This window comes from Balaenoptera musculus, chromosome 14, assembly GCF_009873245.2.
Source record: "Balaenoptera musculus isolate JJ_BM4_2016_0621 chromosome 14, mBalMus1.pri.v3, whole genome shotgun sequence".
NCBI lineage: Eukaryota > Metazoa > Chordata > Mammalia > Artiodactyla > Balaenopteridae > Balaenoptera > Balaenoptera musculus.
The window spans coordinates 35,393,114-35,412,393 of NC_045798.1; the positions used below are offsets into that span (position 1 = coordinate 35,393,114).

The 19,280-nt window shown below is 39.3% G+C and overlaps 1 protein-coding gene across 7 annotated transcripts in view; it reads left to right on the plus strand.

Annotated features, from left to right (window-relative positions):
* The window catches only part of DLGAP1 (DLG associated protein 1), an 869,846-nt gene that overhangs the window by 803,981 nt on the left and 46,585 nt on the right, over positions 1-19,280 (plus strand). For all 7 annotated transcript variants that reach the window (XM_036822899.1, XM_036822900.1, XM_036822903.1 and 4 more), the window contains 2 exons: positions 3,179-3,558; positions 11,081-11,172. In XM_036822899.1, coding sequence (XP_036678794.1) covers positions 3,179-3,558; positions 11,081-11,172 — 472 coding nt within the window. The remainder of the gene's footprint in view (positions 1-3,178; positions 3,559-11,080; positions 11,173-19,280) is intronic.

The window sequence follows — 19,280 nt, forward strand, 5'->3', positions numbered from 1 at the left end:
TTCATCTTAAACAAATGAAGTGTTTCCCTTACGGCATGTAAGCCCCTCATTTTTTGTTTCTGTCTTGACCAGACAAGATTTATTAACTTGTGTTTCACCGTCCTTAGGCCCCACTCTACCACATGCCTCCTGGTGCTCAGACCTCAGTGGATTCTAAATCATTCGTGGTGCTGAATCACGAGAGTAGAATTTTAAAAACAAAACAACAACAACAACAAAGAGAGAAGAGAAGTGTTCAGGGCTTAGCCTGCAAAACTAAGAAAGCGTGATGCTGGGAAAAATTGGGGGATTTAGTTGTCTGAGTTTTTGGAGCAGCCTCAGATGCACAAGAACTGGGGCATGAGGAGGAAGAGAATTTTGAGAAGTGTGAGTTGTGTGTTGGGTCTCCTTTCTTCGCCCTCAAAGTGCAATCTTAAAGATTTGAATTCCTTTAAAATTCCTATTTGATGACTAACAGGTGGTGCTTCTTTGAGTTTGACTGGGATGGCCCTGGCAGAATTGTGCCGAGCTCTAAACACTAGTAAAATCTCATAGTAAAGCCCCTGGGATGTAACCCCATGGCAATGGTCCCCTAATTCAGAGTGAGCCAATCTCAAATTCTTACCTCCTTTGGGCATCGGGGCTGGGCCAGCCTGTTGAGGAAGCCACGTCCCCAGGGTCCTCCCTGTGCAGTCTAACCCTAGTGGATGCCTAGCATTGCTTCTGCTGTCCTGAAAGTCCCCGGCGATCCAAGTCCCCAGAATTATCCCTATTGCTATCGAAGAGGAAATGATAACAGCCACCAGATGGCGCCAAATTGCATTTGGCCCCAAGGGGTGCATAGCCAACCCTGACATCACACTGGAAATAACGTGACACCCCCACCCCCAAATCATAGGTATCACATCGTGCTGTGAATCACAGCAAATGATACGATACTCTATTTGGCCACGTTGTCCGGTTTTGATTATCCACACCAAAGGAGGAAATTGGGGGTAGCTAACAAGGAGCAGTAAACAATCCAAAGGATCAGACATTTGATGTTGGAAAGTGGCACTTCATTTCTTTGGAATATAGGTGGGTTGAATGTCCTGAGAACCCATTTCGAACAAAATACAGTAAGTCCCCTACATAGGAATGAGTTCTGTTCCGAGAGTGCATTCATAAGTCCAATTGTTCATAAGTCCAACAAAGTTAGCCTAGGTACCCAACTAACACAATCGGCTATGTAGTACTGTACTGTAATAGGGTTATAATACTTTTCACACAAATAATACACTAAAAAAATACAAAAAATACAAAAAACACAAAAAATAAAGAAAACATTTTTATTCTTACAGTACAGTACCTTGAAAAGTACAGTAATACAGCACAACAGCTGGCACAGTCACATCTCTGAAAGTTCGCAATGTAGGGACTTACTGTAATGAGTTCACATTGTAGGCGAAGTAATAAAATGATCTAGTTTCTTAGATTCGAATAGATAGATTGATTCTATCCTAATGATGGTCCCTCCCCGGCCCACCCACTCTGGTCTGCAGCTGAGTAACTGACACCGAGCATTATCCCCTTCAAACTTCCTGGGAAGCGGAAGGTAGCTCCTCAGTGGTTACAATGCATGAAACTCAATCAAGTGAGGGGAAACATCAACGATGCACGTGTCTGCATCCCTTGGCTTCCCTGTGGCTGGTGGGATAACCTGAGCCCGGGCTGGTCCTGCTCCAGCTCTGCCTCCGCCAGCGCTGTGAGCCTCCCTCTGCTGGTCCCGTTACCGTTAACTCTCAGGCTCGTTAGCTAAAAGCTGCGGAGTTTGGAGCATGTACTGCTGAGCTCTGTTCATATTTAAAGATGTGTGATTCACGCACAGCTGAGATGGAAGGTTTTCCTGGGGGAGCCTCTGCCAGTCCCAGGTAACTGAGAGGAGTCTACATTTCTATTATTCAGGTTACCCTCACCTCCAGAGCACATGTGATACTGTAATGTGACATCTGTGCGTTTCTTTTCCTTCAACTCTTGGGCAAGCCCTGGGAAGGAGCCAAACATTTCTGTCCCCATCTTTTACGGTTAAGGAAATTACACCAAATCACAGGGCAGTGGAACAGCAGGGCAGAGAAATGCGATCCTTCTGTTCATTGTTCGTTATAGGATGCTTTTTTTGAGTGACCTCAGGAAACACCCTGAATATCGAAGTGAGTATTTCATTCAGTGAGATGGCCTGAGTGACAACTAGAACCATGGGTAACTAGCTAGCACTGTGTGGTCAGGACTAGCCGATTTGGTGTTAACAACAGTCCCAAAAGGAAAGGCTGAGGGTGGGGCTGGGAATGAGGTGGGGGAGAAAGTGATGGAAACACAATAGTTTGAACCATTTTTTAAGGGGACTCAACAAAAGTCTTTAGAAAGCTGTCCTCCCTCTCAGAGGACGGATCTGCTCGGAAACAGCAACACAATTCAGAACTAAAGTTTATAGAGTGAGCACATACCCAGAAAAAGGAAGGAAGGAAGGAAAGAGGGAGGGAGGGAGGGAGAAAGGAAGCAAGAGAAAGAAAGAAAAAGAAAAGGAGGGAGGAGAAATGGAATGAAGATAAAAGCAAGGTGCAAGAAGTTAAGACAGTGGGTTGAGCTCAGCCCCCCACCGGCGCCCTGCTCCCTCCCCATCCCCTCCCCCTCCCCCATAGGCACTTTGCCCTGTTCTTAGGATTAGAACACACAGGCTCACAATCTCTTTGCTTTCTTCTTTTTTTCAGTGTTCTTTATTGACCCCCAGAATCTTCTCCAATGAGTTACTTTGCTCAGCATTAGCTGTGGTTAATATTTCCCTGAGAAGGCAAAGATTTCCCAAGTCTTTTCCGTGTTATACATTATCTCTCAGGGTGCCCTGTTGCCCGGGAAGATTTCTACAGATGGCTAGTCCTGTCTGTCTTCTGTCAGTTCATATTAATCTCCATTTCAGAAACTCCCATCTCAGAGGTCAGTGTTTTTCAGTCTCTTTCCCCCTCAGTCGTATGGGGGTGTCGCCTTAGAGGAGGCCCAAATATGCCCCCTAAGCAGGGATCTCACTCAGTCTATCAACAGACCTGTTTTCACGTTCAATGTCTTGTTGTGTTTCGTGGGCCCTAATTTCCAATGGATGTCAGTTACAGTATTGGCAATTAAAACCCATGCAGAAATCAGTGTCTTTGTTTTCGCTGTCTTCCAGTGTCATCTTGCATTACAACATATAAGAAGACACCACCTCCAGTCCCACCCAGAACTACCACGAAACCTTTCATTTCTATCACAGCCCAGAGTAGCACAGAGTCGGCCCAGGATGCCTACATGGATGGACAGGGCCAGCGAGGGGATATTATCAGCCAGTCTGGACTGAGCAACTCCACGGAGAGCCTGGACAGTATGAAGGCTCTGACAGCCGCCATCGAAGCCGCCAACGCCCAGATCCACGGCCCAGCGAGTCAACACATGGGCAACAATGCTGCCACCGTCACCACCACCACCACCACCGCCATGGCCACCATCACTGCAGAGGACAGGAAGAAGGACCACTTCAAGAAGAATCGATGCTTGTCCATTGGGATACAGGTAACAGCCTCCCTTTCTGTCCTTTGAAATAGGAGCCCAGGGAGTTCCCCGGTGGTCTAGTGGTTAGGACTCGGCGCTTTCACTGTCACGGCCTGGGTTCAGTCCCTGGTCGGGGAACTGAGGTCCCACAGGCTGAGTGCCTCAGCCAAAAAAATAAATAAATTTGTTAAAAAAAAAAAAAAAAAAAAAGAAATAGGAACCCCAAATGAAGAAATGTACCCCCCCCCCTTTTTTTTTCCAGAAGATTCACTATCTTGCCATTTTGGATGATGTAGCTATTGTAGGACCAGACTTTCAAATTACTGGCTCTGGGCTCCTGTATGTTGTGAAATGTGATTTTTAAAAATTACGAAGGTGTTTTGTCTATAGACATTATCAGCATCTTTTTTTTCCCCAAAAAATTCCAATCTTTTAAAATTGAAGTATAGTTGATTAGCAGCTTTTATTTTTGCTCTCGAAATTGAATGTGGTGAGACAAGGGGAGGATAATTAAACAAACATGAACACAATCAAACATAAAGTGTCCTCAATTCCTAATGCACATTTTGATTCTCAAAAAAGGAGTGGGCATCCAAGAACAACGTGGATGATTGGATGGTGTTACAGTGTGTTCAACGCTATTGAGTAACCATACGAGAACAAAAATGTGAACCACTTCGCACAAACGTGGGAGTGATGGCCAGTGAGACCAAAGGGAAGGAGAGCGTGGAAAGCAGTAACTCCCATCACAGCATCATGAGGAAAGAATGTGCACCAGGGTCAGCGTAACTGTGGGCTATTTAATCATGCATTTCATTCAGAAGGTAGATACTTCAGCAGGCTTCTCAGTTTAGCTCTGTTTTCTGTTGCCCAATGATAAGATCAGACTGATTCTTGGTTGTTAGATGGGTTCAGCTTGGCTTACCCTGCTAGAAATTTCCTCCCATCCATGGAGAAGAGTCATTCTTTCCCCCCATTTTTGTTGTGCTGTACCGTTCTGCAGGTGCCCTTTGAATAATAACTTCCTGACGTGATGGCCCATAAATCTATCCATGCTGAACCAACTCTAAGGCACGTCTAAGCACCAGGCGTGGGGTACGTTTTCACAACGATGATGGATGTTCACCATCCATTCTGCAGAGTCCACTTTGAAAGGACAATTAAACTTTCTCTGGTAGCAATGAGTCAATGCTTTTTTATAACCAACAGGTTACCATGGCAAGACTTGTCAAGTTCCCTAAAAGAACTTGTAGCACAGGTGCTTGGGACCAGATGACCCAGCAGGAGGCCCCGGGCCGGAAGCCAGCCTCCACCCACCCTCACTCCAACCCCAATCCCAGGAGTTAATTCCCTCCCACCGCCCAGAGGATTTCGAGGGGTGGGAAAGAGCAGAGGTCGGTCTTCTGTGTCGTCCCAGGCAAATTATTTAATCTTCCTGAGACTGTTTTCTCATCGAGCCCACGTAGGATTATTTGAAGGAGGGAGTTTACAAAATCCAGCTTCCTGTAAGGCTTTCAGTTTGGGATGATGAAAAAATTCTGGGGCTGGACAGTGCTGATGGTAGCACAGTAATGGGAATGTACTTAATGCCACTGGAACTGTACACTTAAAAAGGGTTAAATGGAGAATTTTATGTCTGTTTTACCATAATTTAAAAAAAATTCCACCTTTCTTATCTGGCACATAATTGGCACCCAGTAATGTTAGCTTTCTTCTACTTCCTTAATGTTTAAATTTTTTTCTTTATTTTACATTATTTTTTCAATAGATAATATATTCCTATGGCTCAAAATTCAAAAGTTATAAAAAGACATAGAGTGACCAGCCTCTCTCCCCCTGCTATTCAATAGCCAGTCAGTTCTCCTTTCCGGAGAAAATCAATATAACCAATATTTGCATCTCCCTGCAGGGATATTTTGCACATATTCAAGCAAATATATATTTATTCCCCTTTTTACCCAGACAGTAGCAGCATATACCTCACACTAGTCTATATCTTGCCTCTTTTCACTTAACAATGTATTTTAAAGGTAATTATCTGTCTTACTGTTCATTTTATTTAAAAGCTTCTATCTATCTTAATCACCTCCCAGGTCTGCTGGTTGGTTAGGTTACTCTCTAAATAATTCTTAGAATAAAGTATTCACATACTGTATGACATCCAACTTACATTATTATTATTTTTCACCCAGTAAGACGGAACTACTCTGAAATTCACAAATAATGCTGGGGAGAAAGTCTGTTTCAGAGGCCACCCTGCTTCTTGAATATTTGGATATTTTAGTGAGCTAAAGAATTGTTCTTACTCTTCCTCCAATCATTGTTCACAGCTATGGAAATTATATGAGAGCACTGCGTGCTTTATATGGTTGTCCCATTCTGCCTCTACAGCAGCCCTATGGCATAGGTGGTGTTATTATCTCTCCCCCAGAAGTGAGAACCCAAGGTCACACATCTTATGTTGACAGAGCCTAGATTGTACCTTGACATCTAATGTGACCACATTATGCTGCTTCTTTGATGGAGAATAATAAGTAAATTTAAATTTAGGATACAAAATAGTCATCAAATTTCATTACACTGTAATCTAATTTAAATCCTAATCCCCCAAATATGTGATACTAGGACCTTGGACTCTTTCTCACAGTTTACCTTTTTAGAGTCAGAGTTTTCAAGCCTTTCCCAACATTTTAAATTTAATCTGTATCTAACAGTTAATATTATAATTACTTACTTTACAGCCTGTGTGAACTTAGGCCAATTACTTAATGGTTCCCTCATCTAGAAAATGAGAATAATAATAGTTGCTATTGCATCGGGTACTTTATATATTGTGATAAAAACTGATGGCTAGGGACTTCCCTGGTGGCACAGTGGTTAAGAATCTGCCTGTCAATGCAGGGGACACGGGTTCAATCCCTGGTCCAGGAAGATCCCACAAGCCGCGGAGCAACTAAGCCCGTGCGCCACAACTACTGAGCCCGTGCTCTAGAGCCCACGAGCCACAACTACTGAGCCCGCGTGCCACAACTACTGAAGCCCATGCACCTAGAGCCCGTGCTCCGCAACAAGAAAAGCCACTGCAATGAGAAGCCTGTGCACCACAACGAAGAGTAGCCCCTGCTGGCCGCAACTAGAGAAAGCCCGCGCGCAACAACGAAGACCCAACGCAGCCAAAAAATAAATAAATAAATAAAATTAAAAACAAAAAACTGATGGATGCAATATATGTAAAGTTCAAAGCATAGTGCCTGGCATATTAAGGGCTCAATAAATATTAGGTTTGATTGTTATTATTAGTATTATCCTCCTTTAAAATTTTGATTAGCCAAAAACACTAAAATTATACCATCAGCCGTGGGCTTTCTCAATTTTTTTCAGGACAGAGATTTAATTAACCCTGCAACATATTTAAAATTTTTGAATGCCTCTTCATAAATTTAAGTAGATTACCCTACATTCTATGTAAGAAAGGTGACATTTGTCAATATTTGGATCTAACAAAGGGAATTAAAGTCAGAGAGATAAATTTACCTGCAATGACTAAAGCTTAAGAAGATGACAACGCTTTGATGCAAATAAGCTGTGAGTTTGGACAGGTGGGGCGAGCCTGGAACAGAGTACAACGTCCTTCATCCTCGGACCCCTGCTTCCTTTCTTTCTCCCTTTCCCGGTGCATTGAGCACCACGGTTCTTAAGGGGAATATCTATCGTGCATCTTTCGAAAAAATTTCATGGGATAATTTTGAAACTACCCCAAAGTGTAAGGCTGCAGCATCGTACTTTGGCTGACATCCTGAGCATTTTTAATTTCCATGAGTGTAGCCGTATGGAATCGGTTAGAATCCCATTCAGGAAAAAGGAAGCCGTGCTCGTTTCTCACACAGAGGCAGTTTCATATACCAGATTGGTTCTACAGTAATGGGAAGGCTGAGAGAGCAGAAAAGGGATGCAGTAAGCGGTCACCCTTGGACTAGGGGAGCAGAAGGGGAAAGACGGGGTTACCAAAATTCACGAACTCAGAGGAGAGGCCCATATAGCCCATCCCAGACCACTGAGGCGAGCACGGCCGGCTGGTGCCAGGACTTGCAAGGGCTGGCGCACGCGCTGTTGGGCTTCGAAAGGGCTGGGGTTGGAGCCACAGCTGCCAGCAGAACGTGGAAACAGGAAGGAAGCCCCCTTCCCTCCTCCGACCTTCCTTGCTTAGAACCTAATTGGAGGCCAGCGAGCAAGGAAGCCTGGGAAATGTAGTCTTCAGAGTCCTGGCCCCTGTGCCACAGAGCAGCTGGGTAGAGAAGGTGGGCTTGGGGCTTCCAGACAGTAACTAAGTCACCAGAATGAGGCACTTTGTCCGATTAATAAATAAATGTGCTATTTCCCTCAATGAGCACATGCATTCAAAAGCCCGTGACGGGTGTGGTGAACATATGATCTTGGTTCACGTGTTCTTCTAGTGGGAGCAACTCACAGCACTAAATATGATTCTAGAGTATTTAAAAATATGTATTTTTATATAATATGTCACCAAAACTCACATCAACTACTTTTTCTGGTGCTTTTTCTGGTGTTCTAGTCCTGGGTGGGTGGGGGAAGGATATGGATAAATGAATAAATGGAAAGCTATTCAATATTTCTATATGGGAATACTCCAAAGTGTAAAGATGGCAATTCTCTCAAAATTCATACAAATATTTAAAGAAATTTCAATGAAAATTCCTATGTGATTTTTATCACTTAGTCGAGACTGAGGGGAGGGTTTTGACAATGTGATGTTAAAGTTTATTTAGAAGAAGTTAATACCCCAAAATACCCTAGAGGTTTTGGAGGTTTTATGAGTAAAATTTATTTTTTATTTAAAAAAATTTTTAAGTTTTTTATACAAATTTTAAATGTTACTTTCCATTTACAGTTATCACAAGATATTGGCTGTATTCCCCATGTTGTACAATACATCCTTGAGCCCATCTTACACCCAAGAGTCTGGGCCTCCCCCTCCCCCACCCCTATATTGCCCCTCCCTCCCTCACCACTGGTAACCACTAGCTGGTTCTCTATATCTGTGAGACTGTTTCTTCTTTGTTCTACTCACTACTTTGTTGTATCTTTTAGATTCCACATATAAGTGGTATCATACAGTATTTGTCTTTCTCTGTCTGACTTATTTCACTTAGCTTACTGCCCTCCAAGTCCATCCATGTTGCTGCAAATGGCAAATTTTCATTCTTTTTAATGGCTGAGTAATATTCCATTGTATATATGTACCACATCTTCTTTATCCATTCATCTGTTGATGGACACTTAGGTTGCTGGAGTTTTTAAATTACATTTAAAAAAAAAGAATTACAGGCACTTCCCCGGTGGCGCAGTAGTTAAGAATCCGCCTGCCCATGCAGGGAATACGGGGTCGAGCCCTGGTCCGGGAAGATCCCACATGCCGCAGAGCAACTAAGCCCGTGAGCCACAACTACTGAGCCTGCGCTCTAGAGCCCGCGAGCCACGACTACTGAGCCCACAAGCCACAACTACTGAAGCCCGCGCACCTAGAGCCCATGCTCCACAACAAGAGAAGCCACCACAACGAAAAGCCTGCGTGCCACAACGAAGACCCAACGCAGCCAAAAATAAATAAATAAAATAAATAAATTTATTTAAAAAAAAAAAGAATTACAAGGGGAGACTTGTCACAGAAAATATCAAGATTTATTACAAAATTATATCAGGAATAAAAGAGAGGGAGGAGCAATAAGACCAATAGATCAATAGACCCAAAACACATTTTTATATATGAGAATGTTTGGGTAAATATATATGGGTAAAATTTGGTATAAGATAAAGTTGGCATCTCAAACCAAAGAGATGAATTAGTTAATAAAAAGAGCCAGGTCAACTGATGATTCATGTGCAGAAAAAATATTAAATATCTGTATCTTCTACACAAACATTTCAGGATAGTGGATTGAAGAACTAAATATGAAAAAAAAAATGAAAGCATAAAAACAAATATAAGAGAACTTTTGGTCTTTCCCAACCATAAAAGCTAGATTGACTTACATAGTAATTTAAGATTCTCTACAATGAAGGACAAAATTTAAAAGACAAATGATAAACTGGGAAAAAATATTTACAGTATATATAGCCAAGAAAGGGTTTAAGGGTCATAAGATATAAAGAGATCCTATAAAGAAGAAAATAAACAACTCAATAAGAAAAAAACCCCACAATAACTAGCAAAGGATATAAATAGGCAATTTACAGATAAAAATACAAGAGGCTAATAGATATTTTACACCTGTGATATTAGCAAAAATTTTAGTTTGCCAATATTTAACATTGGTGAACATTTGGAAAATGGATATTCCCATACACTGATAAATGCTTTGAAGAGCAGTTTGTCAATATCCCTTACAGCTGAATATGCTCAGTACTTCCATCTAACATTTCTACTCCTAAGAATTTTTCTCATACAATATTTGCAGAATTGTTCTAAAGATACATATGAAATATTAATTATAATACTAGATGTAATAACAGCAGAGAGAAAATTACCCTGATGCCCACGTTGCTTACATAATCATTAAAGGTATTTATGTAGCCAACAAACGGATTGAGTTAGAGCTATATTTACTAACATGATAAAATGTCCAAAAGATAGCAGTGTTAATGAATAAAGCAAATTGCACACAAAAAATACAGAGTATAATCTCATCTGTGTAAATTTAGTATTAATAATCATTTTTATATATAATATATTCTACATATGTTAAAAGATGGTCAAATATGCATCAAAGGATTGACAGTGCTTTGTGAGGAACTTTTGCTTTCTACATTATATACTTCTGTGTTTTAGTTTTATACAACTTATGTTAAATTGCTTTCTATTTAGAAAAAAATAATTTATTAAAAACATAGAGAAAAAAGAGGAATAAAGCTAACTGCTCTGAATAGTCATAAAATTTATTTCAAATTTGGGTTGGGCCTAATCTGCCACATAAGCTATCAGTTATATACAGATACATTTTCTATATGAACTATAATATATGCATAGCTATTTAGAAACTATGGAGTGATATCCAAAGCCAATTCCTTAATTTAAGGGGAAAAAAAACCGAAGATACTCTATAGTTATATTAATAAGGTTAATACCTAAATCTCCTAATGTCAACAATTCTAACTACAATAAATGAAATTTCTTCCTTCTTTTGCATTTTGTTATCTGCAAATTCAAAACTTTCAACAACACAATCCCATGAGGTGCTCCCTTCTAATACAGAGCTCACAGGTAAGTACATCCTCACAAATCCATGCAGGAATCACAGACATTTATTAGGCACTTTGGAAATGAACAAAACTGCATTTTACTAAGATCAGCAGGGTCAAAGTGCATGATAATGAAGTTGCTCATCAAACACATAAACATTGAACAAAAAGGTTATAAATCACAAAACATTCCAATAATATTATAGAGGTTTCTAATGAAATGTGACTTTGTTTTTCAAGCAAGATGACTAAAATAGAGCACCTCTACTTTTGGTTATTTCTTCAGGTGGATGATGCTGAAGAACCTAACAAAACAGGGGAAAATAAAGCACCCAGTAAGTTCCAGTCCATAGGAGTGCAAGTAGAAGAAGAGAAATGGTGAGTCCACATGCATTTGTCCCCTTTCGTCTTGATGTTGGCAAGTATGGTACAAGTATTTTTTCCCTATGATAAACCTTCAAGATTCAGTGTTATTTCCCATGAACTTCTGGGAGCATTCAGAGGGTGAGCCTGAGTCAATATTAGCTGATTCCTTCCTCTACTTTAATACTGGAGACCATTCCATGTAAATGTTAGCTAGAATAGTAGTGTTGGGGCCCAAAATATGACTCAATGGCATGTTGATTATTTTGAATTAAAACTACTTAAGAAAGAGTCAACGCAAGAGGGATACTTTTACCCTCCTCTCTGTCTCCCTGAAAGCAGGAAATAAATTTCCCATATGAAAGGTGCTCTCCTCGTACTGGGAGGTAGAAAGACACCATTATCAACAGAGATAGGGGACTCAGGGCTGAGAAGCCTGCATACTTGTTACTTCTTTACTAATTTACTACCTAAGCCCAAACTTTGCTTAAATTCCTTACTAATTAAACACCCAAAGCTAAGTTTCTTTGTCCTGTCAATCCCTCTCATATTTATCGCTTCTTTGTCTAAAAAATATAAAAGCTATCTGCTTTGGCCACTTCTTAGGTCCCATTTCTATGCGACCTCTATGTGCACACAAATTAAATGGGTTTCTTTTTCTCCAGTCCACGGGACACAATCTGTCTTGTGTCAATTTTATGATTGGTCCAGCCACAGGAACTCAAGAGGAGAAAAGGGGAAATGTCCCCTCCCTGACAGTAGAATAAGTGGATCCCACTCACACACACATAAACACTGTGTTGCCGAAGTATTCCTCTTCAAAAAACCGTCGCATTTTTGACTATAGACTTTCTAAGAGAAGAGGACTTATCTTATTGGTATTTTTATTTCTAGAGCTTAATAGTGTCTCATGTTTACTATGTGCTCAATGAATGATGAATGAATGAACGAACAAATGAGGAGTAGAAAGGGGAGAAGACTCCCTGTCACTATGCAGAACCACCAGTTTCTTTAGATTGTTCTTTAAGATAAGCTTACTTTAGTCTTAGTATCTAGAAGTAGAAAATTTAGAGTTTGAGAAGATCACAGAATCCAGTAGCTGGAAAGGACTTCTGAGGTCAGTACATTCATTCTATAAATGAGAATTTGATCTGGAGAGGTATGTGAGTTTCCCAGTCAAACTGTGCGGACCCTGATGGATGGAACTATGTTTTATTGATAGTAATACCCCCAGCTTCCAGGCTGTGCTTTTCATATACTAAGTATGTAGTGAATGTTGGCTGAATGAAGTAAAACTGCAGTTATAGTGGGAGAAAGAACTCTATGTTCTAAATCAGGTTATCATTTCAACTTTGCCACTAACTTTTTATGTGTTAATAAGGAGAAATCAGTTGGATGTCATCCATCTATCCGTTCATCACCCATCCATTCAATAAATATCTATGGAATGTCTCCTATATACAAGGCCCCATGTAACATAAACTTAAAATCTGAGAATAAGTCATGCATCAGTTCATGGAACGGGTCCTATTTTACAGCCTCCTGTTAGTGACACTGCCTTTGTATCTAAAAGATTTTCAATATACATATATATAACATTTTGATGCTACTATATCTGATATAATTATACAATGCTGGAAGCCCAGAAAATTGGTACAACCCTAATGTGGAAACTAATATGACAAAAATTAGCAATAATTATACAACTATCCAAATCCATTGACCCAGTAATCCCATCCATGGGGCTATCCTGAATGAAATCACTCAGTGAAAGGGAAAAAATTGTGGAACATTACCTATCATTGTAAAAGAAAAATGTCAATCATCAAATGTCAAGCAATAAGAGGATGCTTTTGTAAATTATAGCATGTCACCAGGAGAGACTATTATACAGCTATTAAATGTGATTATAAAGAAAATGTGGAAACATGGGAGAAATTCCCATGATACAATGTTAAGTGAAAAAGAGGACATAATACTCACATATAATATTCACAAAGAAGAACAAGGACTGAAATATAATCTGTAAAAATGGTAGGTTTAGGAGTGATTTTTTTTTCTTTTACTCTAAAATGTTTACTTATTGTATCTACTTCAAGTTTTAGTAATCATTATTTTCAAACCAACCCTTCTGGCACATGTTCCTTTCACTGTTCTAGAAAATGTTTTGAAAATGTAAACTTAGTAGATACGAAAGATCTCATGGTAAGAAAACATATTCTTCCTTCCCCTACAAGCCCAACTTGCTTGTTTTCCTCAATGATGTAGTGGTTAAGAACACAGACTCCTGAGCCAAGGCACCCAGATTCAAATTCTGACTCTTCCACCTACTAGCTGGGAGGCCTTGATCAAATTACTAAATATCATTTTGCCTTGGTTTCCTTATCTGTAAAAAGAAGATAACAGGCAATTTCTGGTCCAGCAGGTAAAGAAGAGCTTAGAAGTCACCATTCTGTCTTAGCAACAAGTAAAAAAGCTGTTCAAACTGAAAAATCAACAACTCTTCTTAAACCAGTCAGAGAAGTGAGGCCACAAGACAAATCAGTGCTCTAGGTACTACAGAGACTGACAGACACAGAGAATCACAACTTTCTGGAGTAGAAACCCACAAAAGAAAGCCCCATGGGAACCAGTACCAGGGTAGGAAAACATGAACTGTAATTGATGAATTGCGGGCAGCTCAGTGAGGACAAGTCTGAGAGTTGAAATTTTTACAGGGACCCAGTCATAGGGGGACCTCCATACTTTCATGAGTTTTACCTGCAGAAGATCTACCAGGTCCTCACAGTGGAAATCAGAGAAGAATCCTCTCATGCTTCTGACGGAGAGAGGGGAAAGGAATCATTCTGAAATATGCCAGAGCATTCTGTTCTTAACAAGATCTGCCTGCAGGAGAAACTAATTTACCAGAGCCTTATCTGCTGGGTTTCTAATCAGAGCCTAAATCTACCTGGGAGAAGGGAAATACCTAACCCCAGCCCCTTCTTGCCATCCTGTCCTGCAGTGGGGGGAAGTGGGGGAGAGATTGAGAAACACTGTTGAAGTTCACAGTCCAAGGGCACAGGCTCATTGAAAGACTAAGACCTAATCGTAGGAGTAGAGAATGCTTCCCATCCCCACCACCTCACCACCGCATTTATTAAAAACCCATTATTCACCACAGTTGTTTTACCCAGTACATCATGTCCATCTTTCAACAATGACTTACAAGGCATACTAAAAGGTAAAAAACCCAGCTTGCAGAGACTGAACAAGCCCTAGACACAGAGTCATCTATGACAAGAATGTTGGAAGTCTGGGTGTACTCTGATGCTTTTGCAAAAATGTTCCTATAAAAGGGTTTCATCTTCAAGGAATTCATGGAAAAGACTCTGACAAGTACAGGTTTCTGGTAACTGACTATACTGCTGAACTGAATGAATAAGCATTTTCAGAACTCTAATGAAAAACTGATGAACTCATAAAAGTGCTAACAAAAGATCAAGATGAAAAACAAAATTAATTACATGGGACTGAGTGAACTGATGAGGATGATTATAATTTTTGTGACTTTCTGTTTGAATAAAAAAAAAAAAAAATCCCACAAGGACTCAGAGGCAAAAAATATACAAATCAATTTTCACTGCAAGGTAAAGGAGCTGTTACAGTGGAGGATTACTGGACTAAATGTCAATATTATGACATAGTCTGAGTGTGTTTCGTGTTTGGTAATTGCAATCATTGTTGCTTTTGTTGTGGTCATCCATTTACAATGCTTAGTGTCAGTTTATTTATCTCTTGTAAAAATATAATACAGTGTGTGTGTGAAAAAAATAAATAAGTAAAAGATTTAAAAAGTTAAAAAAATACTAAAAGCAGGAAAAAAAAAGCTTGGATGGATGGCTGGGTAGATGGAGAGATAATAGGAAGTATTCATAAATTCACTGGTGAAATTTGGTAGGTTGAATCAATTGAATCTAAATCAAATATTTCTTTAGAGGGTGTGGAGACATGCAGCTTTTAGGTTAAATGACAGTTTAGAGAAGTGGCAAGTAAATAAAGGTTTTGTACATTAAAATAAAGATCTGGGTTACACAGTTTGATAGCAATTAAAAAAAAAAAAGAATGTTGGAAGTAACAGATGAGGAATTTTTTTACACTATGATTAAAATGCTAAAGGCTTTAATAGAAACAGCAGACAGCATATAAGAACAGATGAATAATGTAAGCAGAAAAATGGAAATTCTAAGAAAAAATAAAAAACAAATGCTAGAGATTGGAAACACTGTACCAGAAATGAAGAATGCTTTTGATGGGCTCATTAGTAGACTAGGCATGGCTGAGGAAAGAATCTCTGAGCTTGTGGATACAACAGTAGAAACCTCCAAAACTGGAAGCAAAGAGGAAACAAAACCTGAAAAAAATCAGAACAGAATATCCAGAAACTCTGGGACAATTACAGAAGGTGAACATATGCATAATGAGAATACCAGAAGGAAAAGACAGAAAGGAACAGAAGCAACATTTGAAGCAACAGTGACTGAAAATTGCCCCAAATTAGTGTCAGACACCAAACTACAGATTTAGGAAGCTCATAGAAGGCCAAGCAGGATAAATGCCCAATACAATACACCTAGACATGTCATATTCAAAGAAAACCAAGGAAAAATTCCTGAAACAAGCCAGAAGGAAAAGACATCTTTCCTATTGAGGGGCAAAAATAAGGATTATATGTGACTTTTCCTCAGAAACCATGCAAATAAGAAGAGAATAGAGTGAAATATTTAATATTTGAGAGAAAAAAACACCAGCCTAGAATCCTACACTCTGTGAAATTATCCTTCAAAAGGGAAGGAAAAATAAAGACTTTCTCAGACAAACAAAAATTGAGGGAATTTGTAGCCAGTAGATCCAACTTGTGGAAATGTTAAAAGAAGTTCTTCAGAGAGAAGGAAAATGATATAGGCCAGAAACTCAGATCTACATGAAGAAAGGAAGAGCATCAGAGAAGGAAAGAGTGAAGGTAAAAGAAAAACTTTCATTTATCTTATTCTTAATGGATCTAACAGATAACAGTTTGTTCAAAATAATAATAGGAACAATATATATGAATATATTATACTCTTGAGTATAAGTGAATTGAATAACAGCAATGATACAAAGAATGAAAGGTAAGAATTAGGGCTACTTAATTATTATAAGGTACTTGCACTACTCTTGAAGTGATATAGTATTATTTGAAAATGAACTTGGATTAGTTGTAAAATGTACAGTGAAAACTCTAGGGCAACCACTAAAAAGAGTGAAAAAGAAGTATAACTTACATGCTAAGAAAAGAGGGAAATGTGTGGAAGACAAAACTAGGACAACAAATAGAAAACAGTAACAAATATGGTAGATATTATCCAACGATATCAATAATCACTTTAAACGTCAATTGTCTAAATATACCAATTAGAAGACAGACGTTGTCAGAATGGATTAAAAACAATACCCAATTTTATGTTTTCTACAAGGAACCCACATTAAATATAAAGACACATACAGATTAAAAGTAAGGAGATCAGACTTCCCTGGTGGTGCAGTGGTTAAGAATCCACCTGCCGGTGCAGGGGACATGGGTTCAAGCCCTGGTCTGGGAAGATCCCACATGCTGCAGAGCAACTAAGCCTGTGCACCACAACTACTGAGCCTGAGCTCTAGAGCCCGCAAGCTACAACTACTGAGCCCACGTGCCACAACTACTGAAGCCCGTGCGCCTAGAGCCTGAGCTCCGCAACAAACAGAAGCCACCGCAATGAGAAGCCCGTGCACCACAGCAAAGAGTAGCCCCCCCGCTCGCCGCAACTAGAGAAAGCCCGTGTGGAGCAACGAAGACCCAACACAGACAAAAATAAATAAATTTATTTAAAAAATAAGAATAAAAGTAAGGGGATCAGAGTGAAGTAAGTCAGAAAGAGAAAAACAAATACTCTATGCTAACACATATATATGGAATCTAAAACAAAAAAAAATGGTTCTGAAGAACCTAGGGGCAGCACAGGAATAAAGATGCAGACGTAGAGAATGCACTTGAGGATACGGGGAGGGGGAAGGGTAAGCTGGGACGCAGTGAGAGAGTAACAATGACATATATACACTACGAAACGTAAAATAGATAGCTAGTGGGAAGCAGCTGCATAGCACAAGGAGATCAGCTCGCTGCTTTGTGACCACCTAGAGGGGTGGGATAGGGAGGGTGGGAGGGAGATGCAAGAGGGAGGGGATATGGGGATATATGTATACATATAGCTGATTCACTTTGTTATACAGCAGAAACTAACACAACATTGTAAAGCAATTATACCCCAATAAAGATGTTAAAAAAAATTTTTTTTTAAAGTAAGGGAATGGAGAAAGATATACCATATTTACACTAGTCAAAAGAAAGCAGATGTGGCTATATTAATTTCAGACAGCAGACTCTGGAGTAAGGAAAATTATCAGAGATAAGGAGGGATATTACATAATGATAAAGCATTCAGTTCTCCAAAAAGACATAACAATCTTTAATGTTTATATGCCTAATAAGAGCATCAAAATACATGAGGCAAAAACTGAGAGTATTGCAAGGAAAAACAGATGAATCCACTCTTATATTTGAAGACTTCAACCCCCTCTATCAAAAATAGACAGATCCAGAAAGCCAAAAATCAGAAAAGACATAAATGAACTCAACAGCACCACCAATCATCTGAATATAATTGACATCTGTAGACTACTTCATCTAACAGCAGCAGATTACACATTCTTCTCAAATTCACATGGAACATTCACCAAGATAGACCACATTCTGGGCAACAAAACATATCTTGATACATTTTAAAGAATAAAAGTTGTACAATGTCTGCTCTCAGACCACAGTGGAATTAAACTAGAAATCAATAACAGAAAGATGGCTGGAAATTTCCAAAATATTTAGAGATTAAACAATACATTTCCAAATGACACATGAGTCAAAGAAGAACTCTCAATAGAAATTTTTAAATATTTTGAACTGAATGAAAATAAAAACACAACTTATCAAAACTTGTGTGATGCAGCAAAAATAGCACTTAGAGCAAAATTTATAGCATTGAATGCATATGTTAGAAAGGAAGAAAGATCTAAAGTCAATTGCCTATGCTTCCACCTTACCAGACTAGAAGAAGAAGAGCAATTAAATCCAAAGTAAGCAGAAGAAAAGAAACAATAAAAATTAGAGCAGAAATTAATGAAATTGAAAATAGCAAATCAATATAGAATATCCACAAAACCAAAAGCTTATTCTTTGAAAAGACCAATAAAATTGATAAGCCTCCAGCCAGGCTAACTAAGGAAAAAAAGAAAGAAGACACAAATTACTAATATCAGAAATTAAGGGACTTCCCTGGTGGTACAGTGGTTAAGAATCCGCCTGCCAATGCAGGGGACATGGGTTTGATCCCTGGTCCAGGAGGATCCCACATGTCGTGGAGCAACTAAGCCCGTGCACCATGACTACTGAGTCTGCGCTCTAGAGCCCACAAGCCACAACTACTGAGCCTGCATGCCTAGAGCCTGTGCCCTGCAACAAGAGAAGCCGCTGCAATGAGACGCCTGCGCACCTCAATGAAAGAGTAGCCCACGCTCACCACAACTAGAGAAAGCCTGTGCACAGCAGTGAAGACCCAACACAGCCAAAAATAAATAAATAAAATAAATTAAAAAAAAAAAAAGAAATTAGAGGGGGACATCACACAAATCCCATGGAAATTAAAAGGATAATAAAGGAATATTATGAACAACTCTATGCCCACAAATAATAACCTAGATAAAATGGACCAATTCCTTAAAATACATAATCTGCCAAAACTCACACAAGAAGAAATAGACAATCTGAATAGGCCTATATCTATTAAAGAAATTGAATCAATAAATAATAATCATCCAAAGGAGAAATCACCAGGCCCAGATGGGCTCACTGGTGAATTCTATAAAATATTTAAGGAATGACTTATATCAATCCTCTATAATCTCTTCCAAAGATAGCAGATGGAATACTTCCTAAATCATTCTATGAGGCCAGCATTACGCTAATACCAAAACCAGAAAAAGACATGATGAGAAAAGAGAACTACAGTCCA